At 40.6% G+C, this 18,603-nt stretch overlaps 1 protein-coding gene across 6 annotated transcripts in view; it reads right to left on the reverse strand.

Annotated features, from left to right (window-relative positions):
- KCNJ6 (potassium inwardly rectifying channel subfamily J member 6) overlaps positions 1–18,603 on the reverse strand; it is a 192,532-nt gene that overhangs the window by 46,868 nt on the left and 127,061 nt on the right. For all 6 annotated transcript variants that reach the window (XM_080376612.1, XM_080376616.1, XM_080376615.1 and 3 more), the window contains one exon: positions 5,568–6,488. In XM_080376612.1, the coding sequence (XP_080232738.1) occupies positions 5,568–6,488 (921 nt within the window). The remainder of the gene's footprint in view (positions 1–5,567; positions 6,489–18,603) is intronic.

Raw genomic sequence — 18,603 nt, forward strand, 5'->3', positions numbered from 1 at the left:
TTGACAGAATGAGAATGTGAGCAAGGAATGTAAGTGAAAGGGATTGCTGGCAAGCACTAGGGGAATGGGGATATATGAGAAGGTGAACCTGGATGTCTAAGTCTAATACCTAGCATCAAGAGATGTTAAAACTCTTAAAACAGAAAGAAAGGAAAACTAAAGCCATTGTATCCTGACCATTCCTGGAATGATGATGATCCAGCTTACAGCAGAAGCCATTTATTCTCAATCCTGTTTAAATTGCATTTCAGTCAATATATGTTGGTCGCATCCTGGAGCACAACAACCAAACTTACTTTCACCAGTTGCCTTACAGAAACACTTGAGTGTGAGAAATCCTGGTTCTTTTCTTTCTTTCATCTACATCCCCTTAAGGAGCAATTTGAGAGCATAAACATCTCTTCTTTGAAGAGCAGTAAAAAATTCTAGTGAAAAACTGTAACCCAAGCAATGCTTATTTGGAGAGAGAACAAAGTCTGCTGAGATGTTTTGAAAGGTTGGAACTGCTAACATACATATCAAAGGGAGGTATTTGTTAGGATTGGGCAAGGATAAGGGGTAAATATGGAAATTCATCCAGGAGAAATAAAAAAGACAATAAATCAGTCAGTCAAAAGGGGTGTAGTGAAGAGTGGGAGAGGCTTTATAAAATGTTTGTCTAGTCAATAGCATAATTTACTATATAAATAACCATCTCTGTGAATGTTTTATTGCTTTCCACACACATTTTCCACAGCTGGCAAGTGTGTTTGTTTACGTATCTATAAACCATTCAGCAAATACTGCTCTCAAGCTGCCCATGTGTCAGAATTGGAAATACATACTATTATGAGTTTATCTGTAAAATTATCCACACTAACCTAAAGTTATCTGTCTAGCTTTGTTGCTTATTTTTTTGACAGTTATAAACATGTAGATCATTTTCTCTTCCTTGATACGGTTTCAGTTTTCATATTTTTATTTTTAGGCAGAAGGAATTGGCCAGTGTCATCTAGTGCACCCTACAGGCCTGATACAACTTCACCAAGATTGAGGGTATTGCCGGCTTAAGTGGGATGTAATACCTCATATTCCTCTCCCGTGTTAGAAAATGCTGGTCTGTAAATTAATGCATGTTTAGGTGAGTGATTTGAACCAGTCTGCATATGATTCAGGAGCCACATTACCAACAAGGCTATGGGCTGTTCAGGGTACTTCTCTTCTTCTTTCTCCTTTTTTTTGTAAATCCTTCTCTTTGAGTTTCTCAGTTTCTTTCTTTCTTGTTCGGTTTCTTCAGCTATCATAACATACTTCACTTTCCCACTTCATACTCCCCAACTTAAAATACTTTCCTTTTCTTGGTCTCAGTTTATTTCCTATATCAGAATTATACAATTGGAAGTCTTGTTTAATTTTTTTAAATTACTAGTTTGCTGCTGCTGATAAGATCTTCCTTAAAAATAGATTTCACCAGGTGAAAAAGGCTTTAAAATTTCAATACTATTTTTAGTAAGAGACTACTAAATTATCATTAAAAACTCTTAATAGTACATTTTTTTTAAAAATTAAACTTCTTTAAATCCAGGCTTTTGTGCCTGCTGTTTAGGGGAGACAGAGTTTAGGATCTTTGATCATAAGTTTTTTTTTGGTCCAAAGAAAAAAAAATAATTTCTCAAATTCCATTACTATAAATGTGCATACTCTATCAAATCTCTTAATTGGTCTCTAACAAATCTCTTAAGTGGTATCCAGAAAATAACATGAAAACAGTGGTGGCACTTTAATATAAACCAACTATTTTGAATGGCAAATATCAAATACTGCTGAAATGAGATCAGCATGTTAGTCATGTTCTTTCCAGTTAGTTCATTTGCATTTAATGTTACAGCTCTCCCATGAGGAATGGAGGGATGCCAGAATCCTGCTGTTTAGTACTGTGTTAGTGTGGGACCAGACCCTTTGCTGGTATGGGGCTATTCTGTCAATGCCACTAAAAGCAGCATAAATGCCTCAGAAAAGGCTTCCCTATTAAAGGTGACTGTTACTTTAGTTTTTGCAGAGTTATAAATGATCCTTGCATTGCATTGGCACTTCTACCTGCTGTTAGCATGGTGAAAAATGCAATGGGGGCTGCAAAATGGGGGCTGGAAATAACAGATCCATCCTTCAGATATGGTGAGGCTTGGTTGGACTTTTGCCCCCTTTTCCTGAAGGTTTGTTGGTGCTTCATGGCAGCCTGACATATTTCACACCATGATCAGGTTTTTTGGACACCTGAGAGATGTGCATCAGTATCAGGAAAACCACAGGAATAAATATTTGCAGAAGTGTTATCCTTTGAACCGAAAGGGATACTTTTGAATGTCATTGTACATAAATAAAGAAAGATGCATGTTGGAAGGAAGGATCCATAAACATTTTAAAAAACAGCCTCATTTTGAGTTTTTGCTGATGCTGTATGAAGAAGTCAGATTGACTTCATGTCCTGTTTAAAGTGCCTTATTGAAGATTCTGCCCTCAAAGTAATTTTCATGGTAGAATGAATGTGAATAGTCAAGGTGTAGTGATACTTCCCAAGTTAATATTTTGATATCTGCCTTGGTAAAGGCATAGCTACTTCTTTTTGCATTTCAGAAAGTTATGGTGATGCTTCCAGGGGGAATTAGGGGGTCCTTGGTTTGATCTTTCTGCTGAATTTCGGGTTGGTTAATTATTTCAAATTCATTTAATAAAATGCATTAGTTTTCATTTCCTGTCCTAGCATGCAATGTAGAGTTCACATGACACTACATAAACAATTATGTTTCATACTACAGGTAGATGTACTTTTGGAGCCCTTGAGGTCGAAAGTATTATATATGTATAAAATGATATCACCTGCTCAGTAAAACTTTAAACAGAATAGTATCAACCTTTAATAAAAATAATAGCAAATGTTTATACTTCACATTTTCCCACTGTGTTACCTCTCATTAAAGGCGTAAGTGTTGTCAGAGTGAGTGGGGAAGCTCTGAAAACAGAGAAAGGATTGTTTTAACTTGTCAGCCTTGGGAGTGGCTTTTCTGATGAATAACATAAACTAACGATCTCAGCCTGGTTTTGACCCATGAGCAATGATACTGAATGACACTATTGCTGTAACTGAGGTCACAGTTTCTTAGGTTCAGCTTTAATGTTTTTGTATCCCATGACTTTGACCAGTGTTGGCAGGTATGATGGGTAGCGTATTGCTTGCTCTCCAGGGTTGGAGGCTGCTGCCGTTAGCAACTTTTGCTGCTCTCACTCCACATCGCGTGCAAGAAGGACATGTGAATAAACAATGGCCTAAATTTGCTTTCAGTGTTTGCCAGGATGTAACTGGAAAATATTTGTAGAATAAAAGAGGGAAAATGTCTAATTTTGGTAGAAAGTTGGCCTGGTTGCACCTTTGACAAAAATAACCCTATGTGTGTGGGCAAAGGACAGAATCACTGGCTACTTCTGCACAAACATGTTCTGGAAATTGTGCTGACAATTATGATATTAATCTTCCTGATGCCATAGTTAAGTGGCATTATTCGATGCCCTCCCCTCATATCTCATGCAGCTAGAGAGCCAACCCAAACAGAACAAAATGGAGCAGTTTAAAATGGTAAATGCGGCTACCTATCCAGTGCCAGGGTAGCACCCGAATCTTGGATGGCTTCAGTGGGTTTTCAAATTACTGCATCCAGTTTCTTTGTTAATATGGAGTCTTCTAGCATTTTAACTTAAACTTTGCTAGCCTGAGCAGTTTGAGAGGTAGGCTCATCCACTGAAGGCTGATAATGGCTGAGTGGAAGATGCGGTCAGTATCCGAGCAGCAAAAGAGAGCCCAGACACCCGTGCTAGTGTGCAGGGGTAAAGATGAGGTAAGAGAGGGAGAATTAACCAAGGAAGAGTGACGAGGCTTGAGACAAGGCTACATTTGATGCACTGCAGAAGTATACTCTCTTTTGATGTTACAGGCATTTTCGGAGAGACTAGTTTTTATACTTCTACTACTTGCCAATCATCTTAATGGAAAACTTGGTGTTCAGTAAACCTGAAAATATCCACTGCTCTTTGGGATGTCAAGTTCATTTCGCTGCATTTCAGAGATTTCAAAATGGTTTTAGCTAACAAACAGCATTTTCCTCATCGTATCAGCCGAAGGTGATGCAGATGTTTGAAACCTCTGTTCCTACCGCACATATCAGAAGCTGTAAACATTTAACTTCGATTTCTCTTTAGTACCACCTACTTCCTGGAAAATCTGGAAGCCTTGCATTTACCACTTCAAATTCTCTGCCAAGTTCCTTTCAACTTTTTTTTTTCCTCCATTTTTGTCTCACACGTTTATTATATGGTGACAAATGCAGTTTTCTTCTGACACCACATAATAGATGTGTGAAAGGCACACACATGTTCTAGTAAGAGACTGCTCTTTATTTCCTGGCTCCAGTTGCAAAACATGAGTCACGGTTAGAAAGGTTGTACCTCTGTCAGAGATGTTTAATCTGCATCCTCAAACTTTCCTAGCTTTTGCTACACTAGTGGGGAAAAAAGGCAAATCTGGTTCTATTTCTATACTCAGTGTTTCCTTCTCCCTAAGCACATCTTTTCTTCATTTTCTAATCACCATTTCCTTGTATTGATTCTGTTTACTGACTTCAGAGAGTCAGATGCTTTCATTAAGAGGAAAAAAATACCTCCACCTCCTAAAACAAGCGTACCAGCACTCTGATTGCAGGAAATACAGCAGTTTTAGAGAAAGTTTCCTCCTCCTATTCTGACTTTAACGCAAAGAAGAACATTACTAGTTCATTTGCTGTGAATTCCAAGCACTATTTTCTCTGCGTCAGGTGATATCTGATGTTCTGATATATAATTGTAGGTAATGACCAAATAGCCTCTCAACAAGAGTCTGGTGACATAACATGCCTTGTTTATATATACCAGCTTTAAGTGTTCTGTACACTTCTGCAGTGTGTAGGGGGCCTCAGTGAAATACAAAATCAGACAGATTTTTTGTGAACTAAAGTGGAACAAGCCCCATGTTACAAGTTAAAACAAAACCAAGCAAACAAGCAAGCAAAAAGAGAAACCTGAACATATTATCACTTCCTACTGGATCCAGACAGGCTAGGAATTTCACATGGCAGGCAGTTATTATGCAGTTACCCATGGGTGATAGGAAGCAGCAGGAACTATGGTGCTTCCATGTTAATCATACACAGAGTTTTGTACTGAATTTTGCTTTCTAAATCATTTTATCCCACAAGGTCCTAGTGGTTGAGTTGCTCCTGCAATAGAATGACAAATAACTGGGTGACATGCTGTGAAAAATTTAGAAAATGAGAAATACTATCCCATTTTCCAAACAGAGCACAAACAACACTAAATCCATTAGGCAAGATGGAACAGACAATTAAACTGGGCATGCTTTTAATTTTGAAGCTAACCAGACAATTGATGCTTTTTTCAAATGTAATGACTATTGAAGTGATTCCTTTAAAGTGAAGCAAAACCACTGATTTTCCTTTCTAAAATTAAAGCATTTACCTTATACAAAGTATAAGAAATGTTACCTGTTGCCTCCACCATTCCTTCTAGGATTACAACAATTTCTAGCTCCTCTTTGGGCAACTGGGCTTTGGAAATCTCCCAGAAAGGACTCTGCTGGTTAATTTCATGGCTGATGATCAGTGGTGAAACCAAAAAGAGACGATCATCCCCTGTGTAATAACCTACGTTGATATCTGTCTGGTTGAGTGGTATAAATTCCCCCTCCTTTGTCTGTTTGGATTTGATCAACTTGGCTCGTATTGATGCCTCTACAATGTGTGAATTCCTAAGGTCTCCTACTCGGAACATCAGACACAGCTTTCCATCCCGCATGGAAATAACTGCGTTTGTAGAGAAAACCAAGGTTTCTGCCCTCTTCTTGGGTTGGGATATTTTCACAAACATGCAGCCAACCATGAAAGCGTTGACGATAGAACCTAAAACAGACTGCACTAAAAGCAGAATAATTCCCTCAGGACACTTGTCCGTGATGACCCGGTAACCATACCCAATGGTGGTTTCTGTCTCAATTGAGAATAAAAAGGCTGAGACAAACCCATTGAGGTTGCTGACGCATGGGGTCCACGTGCTGTCCCCTATGTGATCCATATCTCCTCGCATGTAGGCAATTAGCCACCATATCATTCCAAAGAAGAGCCAGGTGACAGTGTAAACCATGACAAAAATCAACAGGTTGAACCTCCACTTGAGATCGACTAAGGTAGTGAAGATGTCAGTCAAGTAACGGTAAGTCTCTCTGACATTCCCATGGTGGACGTTGCATTTCCCATCTTTCCTAACATACCTCTGGATTTTTCTCTTGGCACATTCTTTGTTTATATTTTTTGGCAGATCATCTCTAGCTTGTTTGGGCAACTTTGGCTGATGAATAGTGACAGGGCTCTCTATGTCCTGCTCCATTGAGTCTTCTTCCAGTACGTTAGCTGCCATGAAAAAAAAAAAACAAGAAAAAGGCAGGCATTATTTTTCTTATTATTTCTCTAAGTCAACACACACCTTCTTCCTGTATTATTGGCATGAAATTGATATTAATCAATAAAATTATCATTCTAGTTCTTTGATCACCTCTTATATGAACAACACAAATGTCAAATGATGCCAAGCATGCTCACTTTATTGTTAAAAAGAAATAATATGAAGGAAAACTCTTGTTTCCTTTCTATCAGGTCATCCTATCTGTACCCATATTTAAATTCTGCATATCTTTCTTCCCCCTACCCTCCTTTACAGTTTAATAAATGAGATTTCTTATGCACCAATAAAGATCTTCTGGGAGACAGCGGATATAAATGAAGAAATGGGTTCACTTGGGGGTTTTAGTCAACAAGGTGAGCAGAGAAAATGAGCGATTGTTGAACATTTTTTCCCATCAATTGAATTGCTATGGAGAAAGTATTAAGTAAGCATAAGGAGTTTAAAAAAAACCATCAGTTTGTAGAAAGAACCAGTCCCACTCTTGTTGAAGGAAAGGTGGGCTACAGTGTAATGTATACCAAGAGCAATTCAGGCACATTTCCGTAGAAAATCAATGTCTCACTCGTAATGAGACAGGGAATTGTGTCCTTCTCCCAGTAATGTAAAATATACAGTACTTCAGCCCATGATTTCATTTTAATTCAATATGCCTGTGGCCTTTAATTCAAGTGTACCCTTTTCTGTAACAGTATGGGCCTAAACAGCATTACTCCATTAGTGTCTTACAAGAATTTAAAACCCAGAAATGAGAGTAACTGCCTCTTTTTTATATAAAAAAATATTTTAGTTTCTCAGCCTTTTGACATAAATAGCTTCATTATGTTTATAAGCAAGAAAAAAGAGTTTACTGAGGAGGAGGGTGGTTTAATCAAATGTGTATTGCATGAAGCTGCAGACACAGTGAGGTCTGGGGTAAGTGTTGTCTTTTACTGGAAACCCTACTGCACTCTGGGGCTTGTTTCTGCAGGAATTTCAGCTCTTTAACTCCTAATTTTCTCCCTTCTGGCAAACCGTTATCATTCTGCTGCCAGACTGTGAAGGGGAAAGGCTTCTGCTGGCTCTGCCTAGGCATTTGGCTCTGAATATAGTAGCACTGATGTAATGTTGTACCGTTGGTTTATGGAGATGCTCTTCTTTAACAGTCAGGGCGCTGACCTGCATGTTGTCATTGTGCCCTGCAATGGCCATGGTTTCATAGAACAGTAGAACCATAGAATCATTTAGGTTGGAAAAGATCTTTAAGATCGTTGAGTCCAATCATCAGCCCAGGAAGACTGCATCTATATGTTTCTGAAACACCTCCCGGGATGGTGACTCCGCCATCTCCCTGGGCAGCCTGTTCCAATGCTTGACCACCCTTTTAGTGAAGAATTTTTTCCTAATATCCAATCTAAATCTCCCCTGGTGGAACTTGAAGCTATTTCCTCTTGCCCTGTTGCTTGTTACTTGGGGAAAGAGACCAACACACACCTCGCTACAACCCACTGTCAGGAGATTTCACACTCCAGATCCTCAACATCCCCCTTGAAGTGAGGGGCCCCAAACCAAACACAATATTAGAGGTGCAGCCTCACCAGTGCCAAGTACAGGGGGACATGTTTACACTAACATGCTGTGGCAACCACTGTGCAGACCCAGGTGTGGACTGCCCAGTCCTGCTCAAGCAGAGAGCTGGGAGCAAGCAGCTTGGGTTGGGCAGCACTTCATTTCCCTGAGCTCTGGTTGCCTCTGAGTACCTCTTGCCTGGCTGGGAAATGGGGGCATAAACCCATCAAATGTCCTGCTTGGTGCAGCTGTCCTGTTTCTGGCATCCCACGGGCTTGGGTGTCTCCACCTGGCGCTGCCCTGGATGGTACAGCCAAACCCTTTTGTGTGGAGGAGCTACCAGGGATGCCTGGGCTTTTGTCCAGAGAGAGGGTTGCACAAGGGGCTGCTCTTGGTGGATCAGTATGCCTCGAAGAGCACTTTAGTCTCTCACTTTTAGAAACATGTGCTACATAGCAGATCATCTGTGGAGTCTCACAGCATCTGTAGCTTTTTCAAGATGCGCAGACTTGTCCCTGTGGAGAAAGATCACAGACCCTTATTAAGTTTTAGGGGTCACTGAAATACCTAAGGGAAAAAAAAAAAAAGGTTTGTAGGCTGGTGGTCTGTCCTTCTGGTCTTCTGTACTGCCAGCTAAGCCCTTGTTCAGCCCCACAGCCTTTTCTGTGTTAAAAGAAAAGCTCAAAGGCCGACAGCAGGATGGAGACCTGATAGCAACTCTGTGTTTTAAGACCGTGAGCTCCATCCTGTGTCACCTTTTCAGTTTGCTGCTGTGTCTAAAGAGCATTATTCAGGCTGATGGTAACAGCAACACTGGAAGTCATGTCACAAGGCAGTCAGTTCTGAATGAACTTACCCTGGTTAGTGACAGTGTGCCTGTTTGCATTACTGCTAATGCTATATAATGTATGACAAAATAAACACAATAAAAAGGCATTGCAGGAACCTCGTGAGGCAGACTTAAGCCAAAGCCAGAAAATTTGAAGTTAAGGCTTCACACTTCATGCTTAACTCTCCATTGTGCCTAAGGAAATTTCAGTCCACAGGAGCTATCACATCACTGCAGTAATAGACCCCTCAAATACTTTTGAATAGCCTGTGAAGGCTCTGGCTTTTGAGGCTTTAGTGGTCTGTATGTTAGGGTAGTAATGCTGGTTTAATGTGTATCTTTAAGGCATTCTGAATATTTTGCTTTCCCCTCCCAGTTAGGGCCTGGCATGAACACAGAGACAGGGTGCAGGTGTCCCCTGTTGCCTTTGAGAATATAACTTACTTCTGACCTTGCTATTGAAGGCAACCATGTCCTAGACATCCCTGCCTGAGCATCTCTTACCAGAAATGGCAGAGTGTAGTAAAAAACCATAGCAGGACTGGGAGGGGACACAGGCGCTGATTTTATTACTGGCATTAGGAGAAGTCTGAAGGGACAACCCCATCGAGGGATGCCTACCAGTCATATGCTGTACCCCTCTAGCCTGCTTTGCATACAGCGTTTATTTCCTACGGAAGTACTTGCTAGCCATGAAGCACCTTTTATTCATACGACAAATTTTACTGATGCTTTCAAAATGCTTTCTGTTGATTAAGCCCTTGTGCATCATAACCAGCTTTTCCTGCCCTTCCTAGTACATGAGCTGACCCACAAAGAGAGGCTGAAGGGCCACATTTTCTCAAGTGGCCATAAGTTCTGCAGCAGGAGCAAGAAGCCACTGTGTTCACCAGCATACGATGGTGGGCTGTCACTGTCACTGTAAGTGGACTTCAGAGACCTGCCCCTTCCAACGTGGGAAGATTTTTCTTCACTTTGAGAGGTTACACCAGAGCTGACTCCCATCTGGACATGTAAGAAAGGAAGCTTTGGACAACGAAACCCATTGACTGCATTTAACTGAAGTCTCTCTCAGTGCAGCATCTCACTAATACTCTTGTAGACATTTTAATCTCCCTGGGGGCATCCGGCCATTTTGTAAACTCTTCAGGTTCTTCCCAGTGCTGTCATTTCTCAACTCTCAGGCAGTCTCTGAGAGGGAAAATTAAGGTCAAGTTTTCAGCCTTTTTCTTCTTGCAAAATGCCCTTTTACTCTTTCCCTCACCCAAATTCTTCTACTGTGAAACCCAATGAATACCTGTATGGGGAGGTTTCTAGATCAGAATCACAGCCTGTCACCCTTTCCTGGTCTGAGTTCTCACACCAGAGTGAACCCTGGGAGAAGCAGTTCATGAAATAAGTGATCCAAGGATTGTGCATCTGAGTGTTTCCATGGAAATGCTTGATGAATAAGTTTTAAACACATGGTAGGATCCCTGTTCAGCACTAAGGCTGAGGAAAAGCCACATATTGTCAGCCCCTTTTCCACAAAACACTTTGACTAATTATATTTTTACTCTATATCAACCCAATTAGCCTATGCTGTTTATTTCGTTTAATTTTCCTTTTGGTTATATAATGGCTGTCATGGTTCCAGGAACAGGGGAGTGAATAGCAGCTATCTCACTTGAGAGCTATTTTTACTCTCTCCGCTTTTCTTCGTGACAAAAATATACACATATTATTAATCTGCACGGCACCCCCCAAAAAAACCCACCCAACAAACAACAACAAACAAAAAAACCTAACAAAACCGAATGCTTTCCCCTCTCCCAGTAAACATTATGTTTGTTTGAACACAATGGCCAGGTAACAATACTGTGCCAGTTTAGGCCAATTTAGATCATTCTGTTCTAAGTATTTGTTTCAGTGAGTCTTTTAGGCAAATGCATACAAGAGGGGTGAGATTTCAGTGGCTTGTTCTGTCAGCAAATGACAAGGAGTTCTCCTAAACAAGTCCCAGAATAGTTCTCATGTGTTTCATCATAGCAGTATGTACTGGCTATGGCTGTATTAGTAAACTAAATCTGCCCAGGCCTGTTCTTTAGCTTGGTGGCTAAACGGAGTGGTACAGCCCACACTTTTGTTATTGAACTCCTGCTGTTTTCAAAGCAGGGTAGTCTCATACAATCTGCTTATTAGGAATAGTCTGTGTCCCATGCTAACACCTGAAATGTGGCCAGGAATTGTGTGTACTCAGTTCTGCACTGGTCAAAACACCATGCCAGGGGCTTTTCCAGGAATTTTATCATACAAGGAGTTGGGTGCCAGTGCTTGGGAGCATTTTATTTTCTAGTAAAAATGCAACCAGTGTTGTTGCCCTGGTCTTGTCTATTCCAGAACAGCATTGGAAAGGTACAATCCAGTGTTTCCAAGCACATCTTTTTATTTGGAGTCTATGGAATAACATGAATGCAGAGTCAACAACAAACTATGAGCTGTACAGGAGATGTTCTCACCACATTTGTCGCTGTAAATGTAACATATTACTATAGTCCCTAAGGAATCATTTTATAATTAGCAATGTGATTTTTTTTTTACATTGGTACTGCTTCAGAGATCTTATTATGGTACTATACTAATACAAAGAAAAAGGAGGTATGTAAAAGGTGTACTTGTCTAGTTTAAATACTTGTAGCCTATTTTGACTGTATAAAATATTAGTGTTGTAGGATGACCTGCAAAATAATTAGGAGTTTCAACAGAGAATATTACAAATTATAACTGACCTTTTAGTAACACAAGCTGATATAGAGTTCAGTGAAGGTTTAACTGTAATTTAGTGGACTAATTTGATCTCTTTTAACATAGTTGTGAATGATTTGTATGCAAATTTATTGAAGATTTGTGAATTTAAAAAAAATCATTTATAATCTACAAGTTGTTCTCATGGGCTTTATTGCACATATACAAATATTAAGCAGACATAATTTTGACTGTGATTTCTGTCTGCATCCCTGCTTTCCTGACAGGATGAGGACAACTTTGAAGTTATGCAGTTGTTTGCATTTGTAAGGTCCAAGCTTGCCTTTTTTGCACAGTCTTCGGTATTCACCTCTTATTTGCTGTGATCACAAGTCTCCCTGACACTGAACTCATCTGTGGAATATTTGGCAGTACCAGGTGGCTATTTCTGGTCCCTGCTGCCTCTGCAAGGTTGTTAAGCTTTGACATCAGGGGAAGAAGGTGTAGCACTGCACAGCAGAAGACATTTTCCACAGTGTTCAACACTCTGCTTTAAGTCTGTGTCTTTGTTTCTTTTCTTGCTTGTGATGGAAGAAGTCAGGTAGAGGAAGCAGACTGGAAGCTTTTGAAATGCTTTGCCTGATCTTGGGCTGGTTTTAGTTACTGTTTCTGAGCTTTGTAAAATCTTATGTCTGATGAGCACTGAGGGCACAGGAACAGATATTCTCAGAATAGAGGAGGATTTGCATGTTTGATGAACTCAGCCTGTATTGATCTCAGTGAGACCAGGTAATCTGTACTGCGAGACGCTGTGTATTTCCACTAGATATGAGGAGAAAGGGTCTTGTTTACAGAAAAAAAATGGAGCCTTTTATGATCAGCTAACAATTGTAAGCAGTCATTATCACAAAATGCAGATTTTCTTCTGAAAAATAAAGGATTTAGGATCTGATCCTGCATTGTTGAAATCAATGCAAGATTGTCTATTCACTCAGCTGGGAACATTGTCTAGTCCTCATTTTGAAATGTAGAAATGTTCAATAAACACTGACTTGGCAAATTTCTTCAAGAACAAAATTACTTATTTGCACCCATAGAATCATAAATACAATTTCAGAGAGAGCATGCGTATGACTTAAATTTATTTCAGCAGCAGTTTTCACTAGAAAAGAAATGTAAACTGAAGTATATGCATGATTAGAAAAGAGGCTGTTAAGGATGATACCTTGTTTTTTCACACTACCTGCCTCATCATTGCCTTCTAATCCAACTTGATAAAAATGATGTTCTACTATTTTCATTTCCTTTAAGCCTTTACAGCTGCAAAAAACCAGCCTGAGTAATGCTTTGCCTCTGTGCAGTACAAACATTTCCATTTATTTCTCATTCTTGGGCTTTTTATTATGGAGGGTGGAAAATGAAGCTGATACGTGAATTTAAAAAAACACAGCTCTTTTTTGCTAGTCATTTGACCTTGCAGTTTTTGTCTTGGATTCTAACCAATTTTGTTACAGAATTTATCACTAAAGGCCTCAGAATGCTGCTTTTACATCTGCTTTGCTAAATGTAGCTTCATTTGAAGCACAGGGAGGCCAAACAGCCTCGGCTCTGTTACATATATGGGCAGTGTAAAAAGGCTACACATTCTGAACCTGCAAAGATGTGTGGAGGCAGTTGATTATGAGCTTCTTCTGCCTTTCATTAGGCTGGGGATCCCAAATGGGATTACGAAACTTGTTTACTACCTGAAGTCTGAGTCTGAGTGCTTGGAGTCAGTGTTAATTCAGACCCATCTCTAGTTCAAATGCTTGGCATTGAAAATAGATTCTTGGAATATGGAAAGTTTGCTGCTACATATCTCTGCTCCTTTCTGATTAGTCTAGTTATACATGATTTTTACCAGGCTTTTCCCTTCCAGAAAAGCTTGAGCTAGAGGTTGTTCAGAGCAGGTAAGGGTTCTCCTGATAGCCTGTGAATCTATACAAATTAACCTATTGTTTTTGATGTCATCATATATGCTGGCCATTGACCCTTACATATGTAGTGACTGGGACCAATGTCCAGAGGGTTTCTGGGGGCCCAGTTCAGTCCAGTCTAGATGTTACTCTTTTGAGCAGACTCAGTGCATTTATGGGCTACTGCTGATATTGTGTATGTGCTCTGGCTTGTGCCATGTTCTTATTCATCATATTCCCCTGGATGGTACAAGTTATGTCTGTCACAAGCTATATGTTGAATTAACAACTCCTTATCCTTAACAGCAGATGGTCTATCACCCTTATCTAGTCCTTATTACTTCTTCACACTCAACCTCCCCACTTTTGTTCCCTTGCTCTCATCAGAAAGGCAAAAGCAAAGATGTTTTCACCTTAAGCAAGTAATGAATAGGAAGGTCTGAGAATGACAGGCCCATAGAGCTACAAAAGGGAGACGAATAGGTGCCCCGTGCAATTTCAGAGAATGTTGAACAATGGGGCCAAAGCTCAATGTGATGGAGGGAGCGGTGGTTACTCTGAAAATCATGGCCTACCATGACTAGACAATGGAGGACTACAAGAAAGGCAGCATGAGGATTCCTGGTCATGATAACTGTGCAAGGCTGGCATTAAACTCAGAGAATCTTGCATGCAATTGCTTATAGCAACGTACAAAGAAGTCAGAGAGGTAGTTACCTCTTTTGGAAAAAATCAGATGTCAGTCTGCTTTGCTATAGTGTTCTTGTCCTATCCACAACCAATGCAGAAAGCAGCCTTCTCAGAAGCAGTGTTTCTTCTGAAGTAGTGAGGAAGATAGAAAGGATGCACTTTTTGCACTTGGGAAATGCATACTATTGTCACTGCTGCTGCAAGCAGTGGAGCAAGGTCAGTGGCACAGACAGCACAGGTGTCCAACCCTGAGTCATGCCACCTGGCAACATCAGACCTTGGCTCATGTCTAGTACTTCCATGTGGCAAAACTTCTGACAACTGCTGTAGTAGGGATAATAGGGATCATTAATGAGTCACAGTGCTGACAGGTCTTAGTAGCTGCAAATACTGGCCACATGCTTTCTTTCTGATGCCTCTGTCTCGGATGTATGTCTCCCTGAGCTGCTGTTATGTGTCATTGTCTGATGTGCCCCCTGAGAGATTTCTTTTTGCAGTTACTCAGCTCCAGCTATTTCTGCCAGTTACTATCATGTACTAATGCCAAAATTTTTACTTGTCCGTTGCACTATTACTTCAGAGATTTACTAAGAACTCAGCTTTTCATCTGTGTAGGGTGTACCAGGAAAAGGAGAAAGCGTGAAGGCAGTATACTGACCTGACTGTTATCAGTTTTAAACTTTGTTTACATGCTTTGACTACTAGAAATAAAAAATAAATACGTTTAAAACCTGCTTAACATCACAGAATATTTTGGGTCAGAAGGGACCTGTAAAGGTCTGTTGACCAAACCCCTGCTGAACATGGGACAAACTTTAGAGTTGGATTGTGTTGCTGAGGGCCAAGGATGGGACTTTCCACAGCATCTCTGGACCCTGTCCCAGCGCTGTACCTCGCACATTAGGGAATTTTTTGTTTTGTTTGTATCTTATTGGAATTTCCCTCACTGCAGCTTGTGCCCATTGCTCCTTGTTTTTCCCTGTGCACTTCTGAGAAGAGTATGGCTTAGTCTTCTCTGCAGCTTCTCTTTTGCATCTGAGCTGTTGATTTTCAGGGGAAGTTGTGTGAGGGCTGGTTGAATCCTGGTTTCTCCACATATTTTCCTTACTGCTTACATGGAGAAAGAGTGTTTTCAAGTTTTATGAGAAGAGACTGGGAGAAGAAGCTCCTTCTTCTTAAGACTTTTTCCCATTAAAATTTTCCCAACTGAAAACTCTAGGAACAAAAATTAGCTGATAATTCTTACTCATTTAATTCTGTACCTGTAATGTCACTGATATCTGAGGAGTGCTCCTGGTGGTTTCTGGAATCTGAAGTGTAAATAAGAGCTTGGTTGGCCTGTCCAAGACTGGTTATCTGTACTTCATGTTGGCAAGCTACACATCTTGGCTGTGGCCCATGCCAACTACTGCTCTGAGACAATACATGGGAATAGTTTGGGAGACAGTATGTGCCAGGCACTGCTCCCATTAGACAGCATGGATGAGATTGCATCGTTTGGTTTCTTTCACTGTCATCTGCCAACACTGTCCCAGCAGATTTTGTTCCCTCAGACACCTCCACAGGCTCTGATGCCACCTCTGCATCAAGCAACATACAACCTTGGTCTGCAACACAGGCTTTATGTTATTTCAGATGTTTTGAACTGGAAAGAAAATCACTGTTAATATATTAATTATGCCTTGAAACCAAAAGACATAAAGTCCACACAAGACTCAGGGCCAAGTGCTCTGCAGTGTGGTATGGACATCCTGTATCACTTGCTCTCAAGGTTGCAGAACAACTCCTGGCCTGGTTTTATTTAGTGTTGTAGGTGTAGTCACATTGGTGATGGGCCTGATGTGTATTCCTGTATGTGAAAAGTTTAGAAATCAAAGCAGGCAGCTGTTGCCCTTGTCAAAGTCTATCTTCCCAGTCATGTCACTAGAGAGGAGAGAAATAGACTTGCACAAGAGGAGCTGATACCACCAATTTTCCCACTTTCATTTGGCAGAAGAAGACAGCCCTTCTCTCTCCTTGCTGTTTTCTATCCCAGCTCTATTCTTGTCCTTTTTTTCCTCCCCTTCCTGAAGTAAGAGTGGCTTTACTTGCATCTTTGTGCTTGAGATAGCCAAATACAGTTTTTGCCTGTATTGCTGAACAACCTTGAGATGGCTTTGTGCCTGAATATTCACAGAGCTATTTGGGCAGGTGTTGGAACCATCTTGACTGCTGCACAGACATACTCTGACCTCTTGCTTTGCTTTGACCAATGAACTATCATAAATATAAGGCACAGGAAGAATGGAGAATGTTTTTGTCAGAAAGGAAGGGCTTGATTCAATCAGTATGCCGTACCAGCTGACTGAAGCCAATGACTTTTGCAGTGAAGTAAGTCTGCAGACCAAGCACAAGAAATTCTAGTACTTTCCTACAGAAATGAGCAGAAACTGCTATGTATTGATACAGATCTTGGACCTGATCAGCAGCTTAGGGTTAGGGGATCCCAGATGGCTTTGAGAGTGTTTACTTCTTCTCTGCAAAACATCACCTACACTAAGTAAATTTTCCCTAAGTCAAGATGATCATTCACTCGGGCAAGCACCTAGAACTGGCACTCTGGGTAGTGTATGTGCGCGCTACGATGCAAAACAGTGTACACACACACCACTGACTGCTACTTTGCAGCTGATTTTGCCCACCATCAGCTTCCTAGTGAAGCAAGGTTTTGGGAGAGCAATTTGAGTGCCATTGGTAAAGATGAGGTGTTTAAGCTCGAAACAGTTGTCACTTCCTATATCTGCTTTTTCAAAAAATATGGACAACAGAGAACGGAATGTCTTTGAAATACAGAGACAAGATTCTTCCTACCCCCTAGTTCTCAAAAGAAGAATGAAAAAGTGTCACAAACTTCTGTCCTTAAGTTATATTTTTCTTTACCCTTCAGTTTATAACCAGCTGCACCCCAAACAGGCTGCCCCCAGGTCACAGACATTGCCTACACATCTTGGTTTTCCTTCTGCTGTTACTGTTGCATGAGGTTACAGAAGGGGCTGGAAAGACTGGGAAAACTGAAACAGCCAATAACTTTTTTTTGGTGTTTTTAATGTGGTAACGGAGATTTCTTTCTTGATAACTTCTTTGCAGTCAAAGGAGGATTTTGGTGGCTTTTGCTTCTAGCTGACATATTTCAGAAGAGCAAGGTTCTCCTCCCTTACAAAAATCAGGCAGGATTTTAATTCAGCTTTTTTGCACACTTGAGAAGAAAAATTACTAAATTTTTTCTCATAGATGCTGGAGAAACAACATATCTGATTGCTGCTGTCTTGTGTGGTGGTGACCTGGTGGATGTCCGCAGTTTTCTGTCAGGTGAGGTGAGTGACGTTCACTTGGCCTAACATACAAAACTCTTGCATCCAAACAGTGCCTCACAAATAACATTGCCGCAGGGACCCGGCAGTTACCCCTCTTACAATTCCTTAGCTTAGCTGAACAGCTGCCATGTTCTTTCCATCCCCCTCCTATTTCTTAATGCAGCTGATACCGGGATTCTGGCTGCTTTCTTTAATCTAAATAATTAGGCCATCACTAGCTTCATCCTCTTTCACTGCCAAAGGAAGTCACAGTGAAATACAGAGACCTAGTTTCTTGCTACTGACTTCCCATTTCTACTTTGTGCAGTTTGTAGACTGCAGAGGAAAAATAACTGAGAGATAAGGCTGGAAGTGACATTTAAAAAGACATTTAGAAAAAGACATTTTTTAAAAAAAACTCCATAATTTCAGCTGGGTCAATTTTTTTTTTCTCAGGTTGTGGTATTTTGATAACCTGGAAACTGTAAGTGCAGAATAGTACTTGAGCCGTGTTTCCTAAGGAAATGAGCCTCATCCATCACTCTGTCTGGCCTCCCCCCAGTCACTTTTGAAACTTTGGCCGGTATTTAGGCTTTTAGATTTCTTTCAGATCTTCAGTTAGATTCTGAAAGTTAGACATAGCAGCATTTAACAGTCTGTGGAGGTCTCAGAAATACTGAATTCCTACCAGTATCATGACAGCAGCCTGAGTTAACCACACTGTCAGATGCCAAGGAGTCTATATAAGAGGGAGCTACAAGAAATGTTTCTTTTTCATGAGCACTGCTGCTCTCAAAGCTACAGTCAAAAATTTTTGAAGTAGCTTTTCCATTCAATGTCTCTGTGAACTATCTTCAAAAATAGTTGCGTGGAGCTTGAAGGGTTGTGTGCTTTTATTTTCTGGCAATGAGAGTGCAGCTGCAGGCTGGATCTGCCTGATGCTCATATTCTATAGAAGGACCTCCACATTCAACAACAGGTCTGCTTA

Source organism: Falco punctatus, assembly GCF_963210335.1.
Source record: "Falco punctatus genome assembly, chromosome: 2".
Lineage (NCBI taxonomy): Eukaryota > Metazoa > Chordata > Aves > Falconiformes > Falconidae > Falco > Falco punctatus.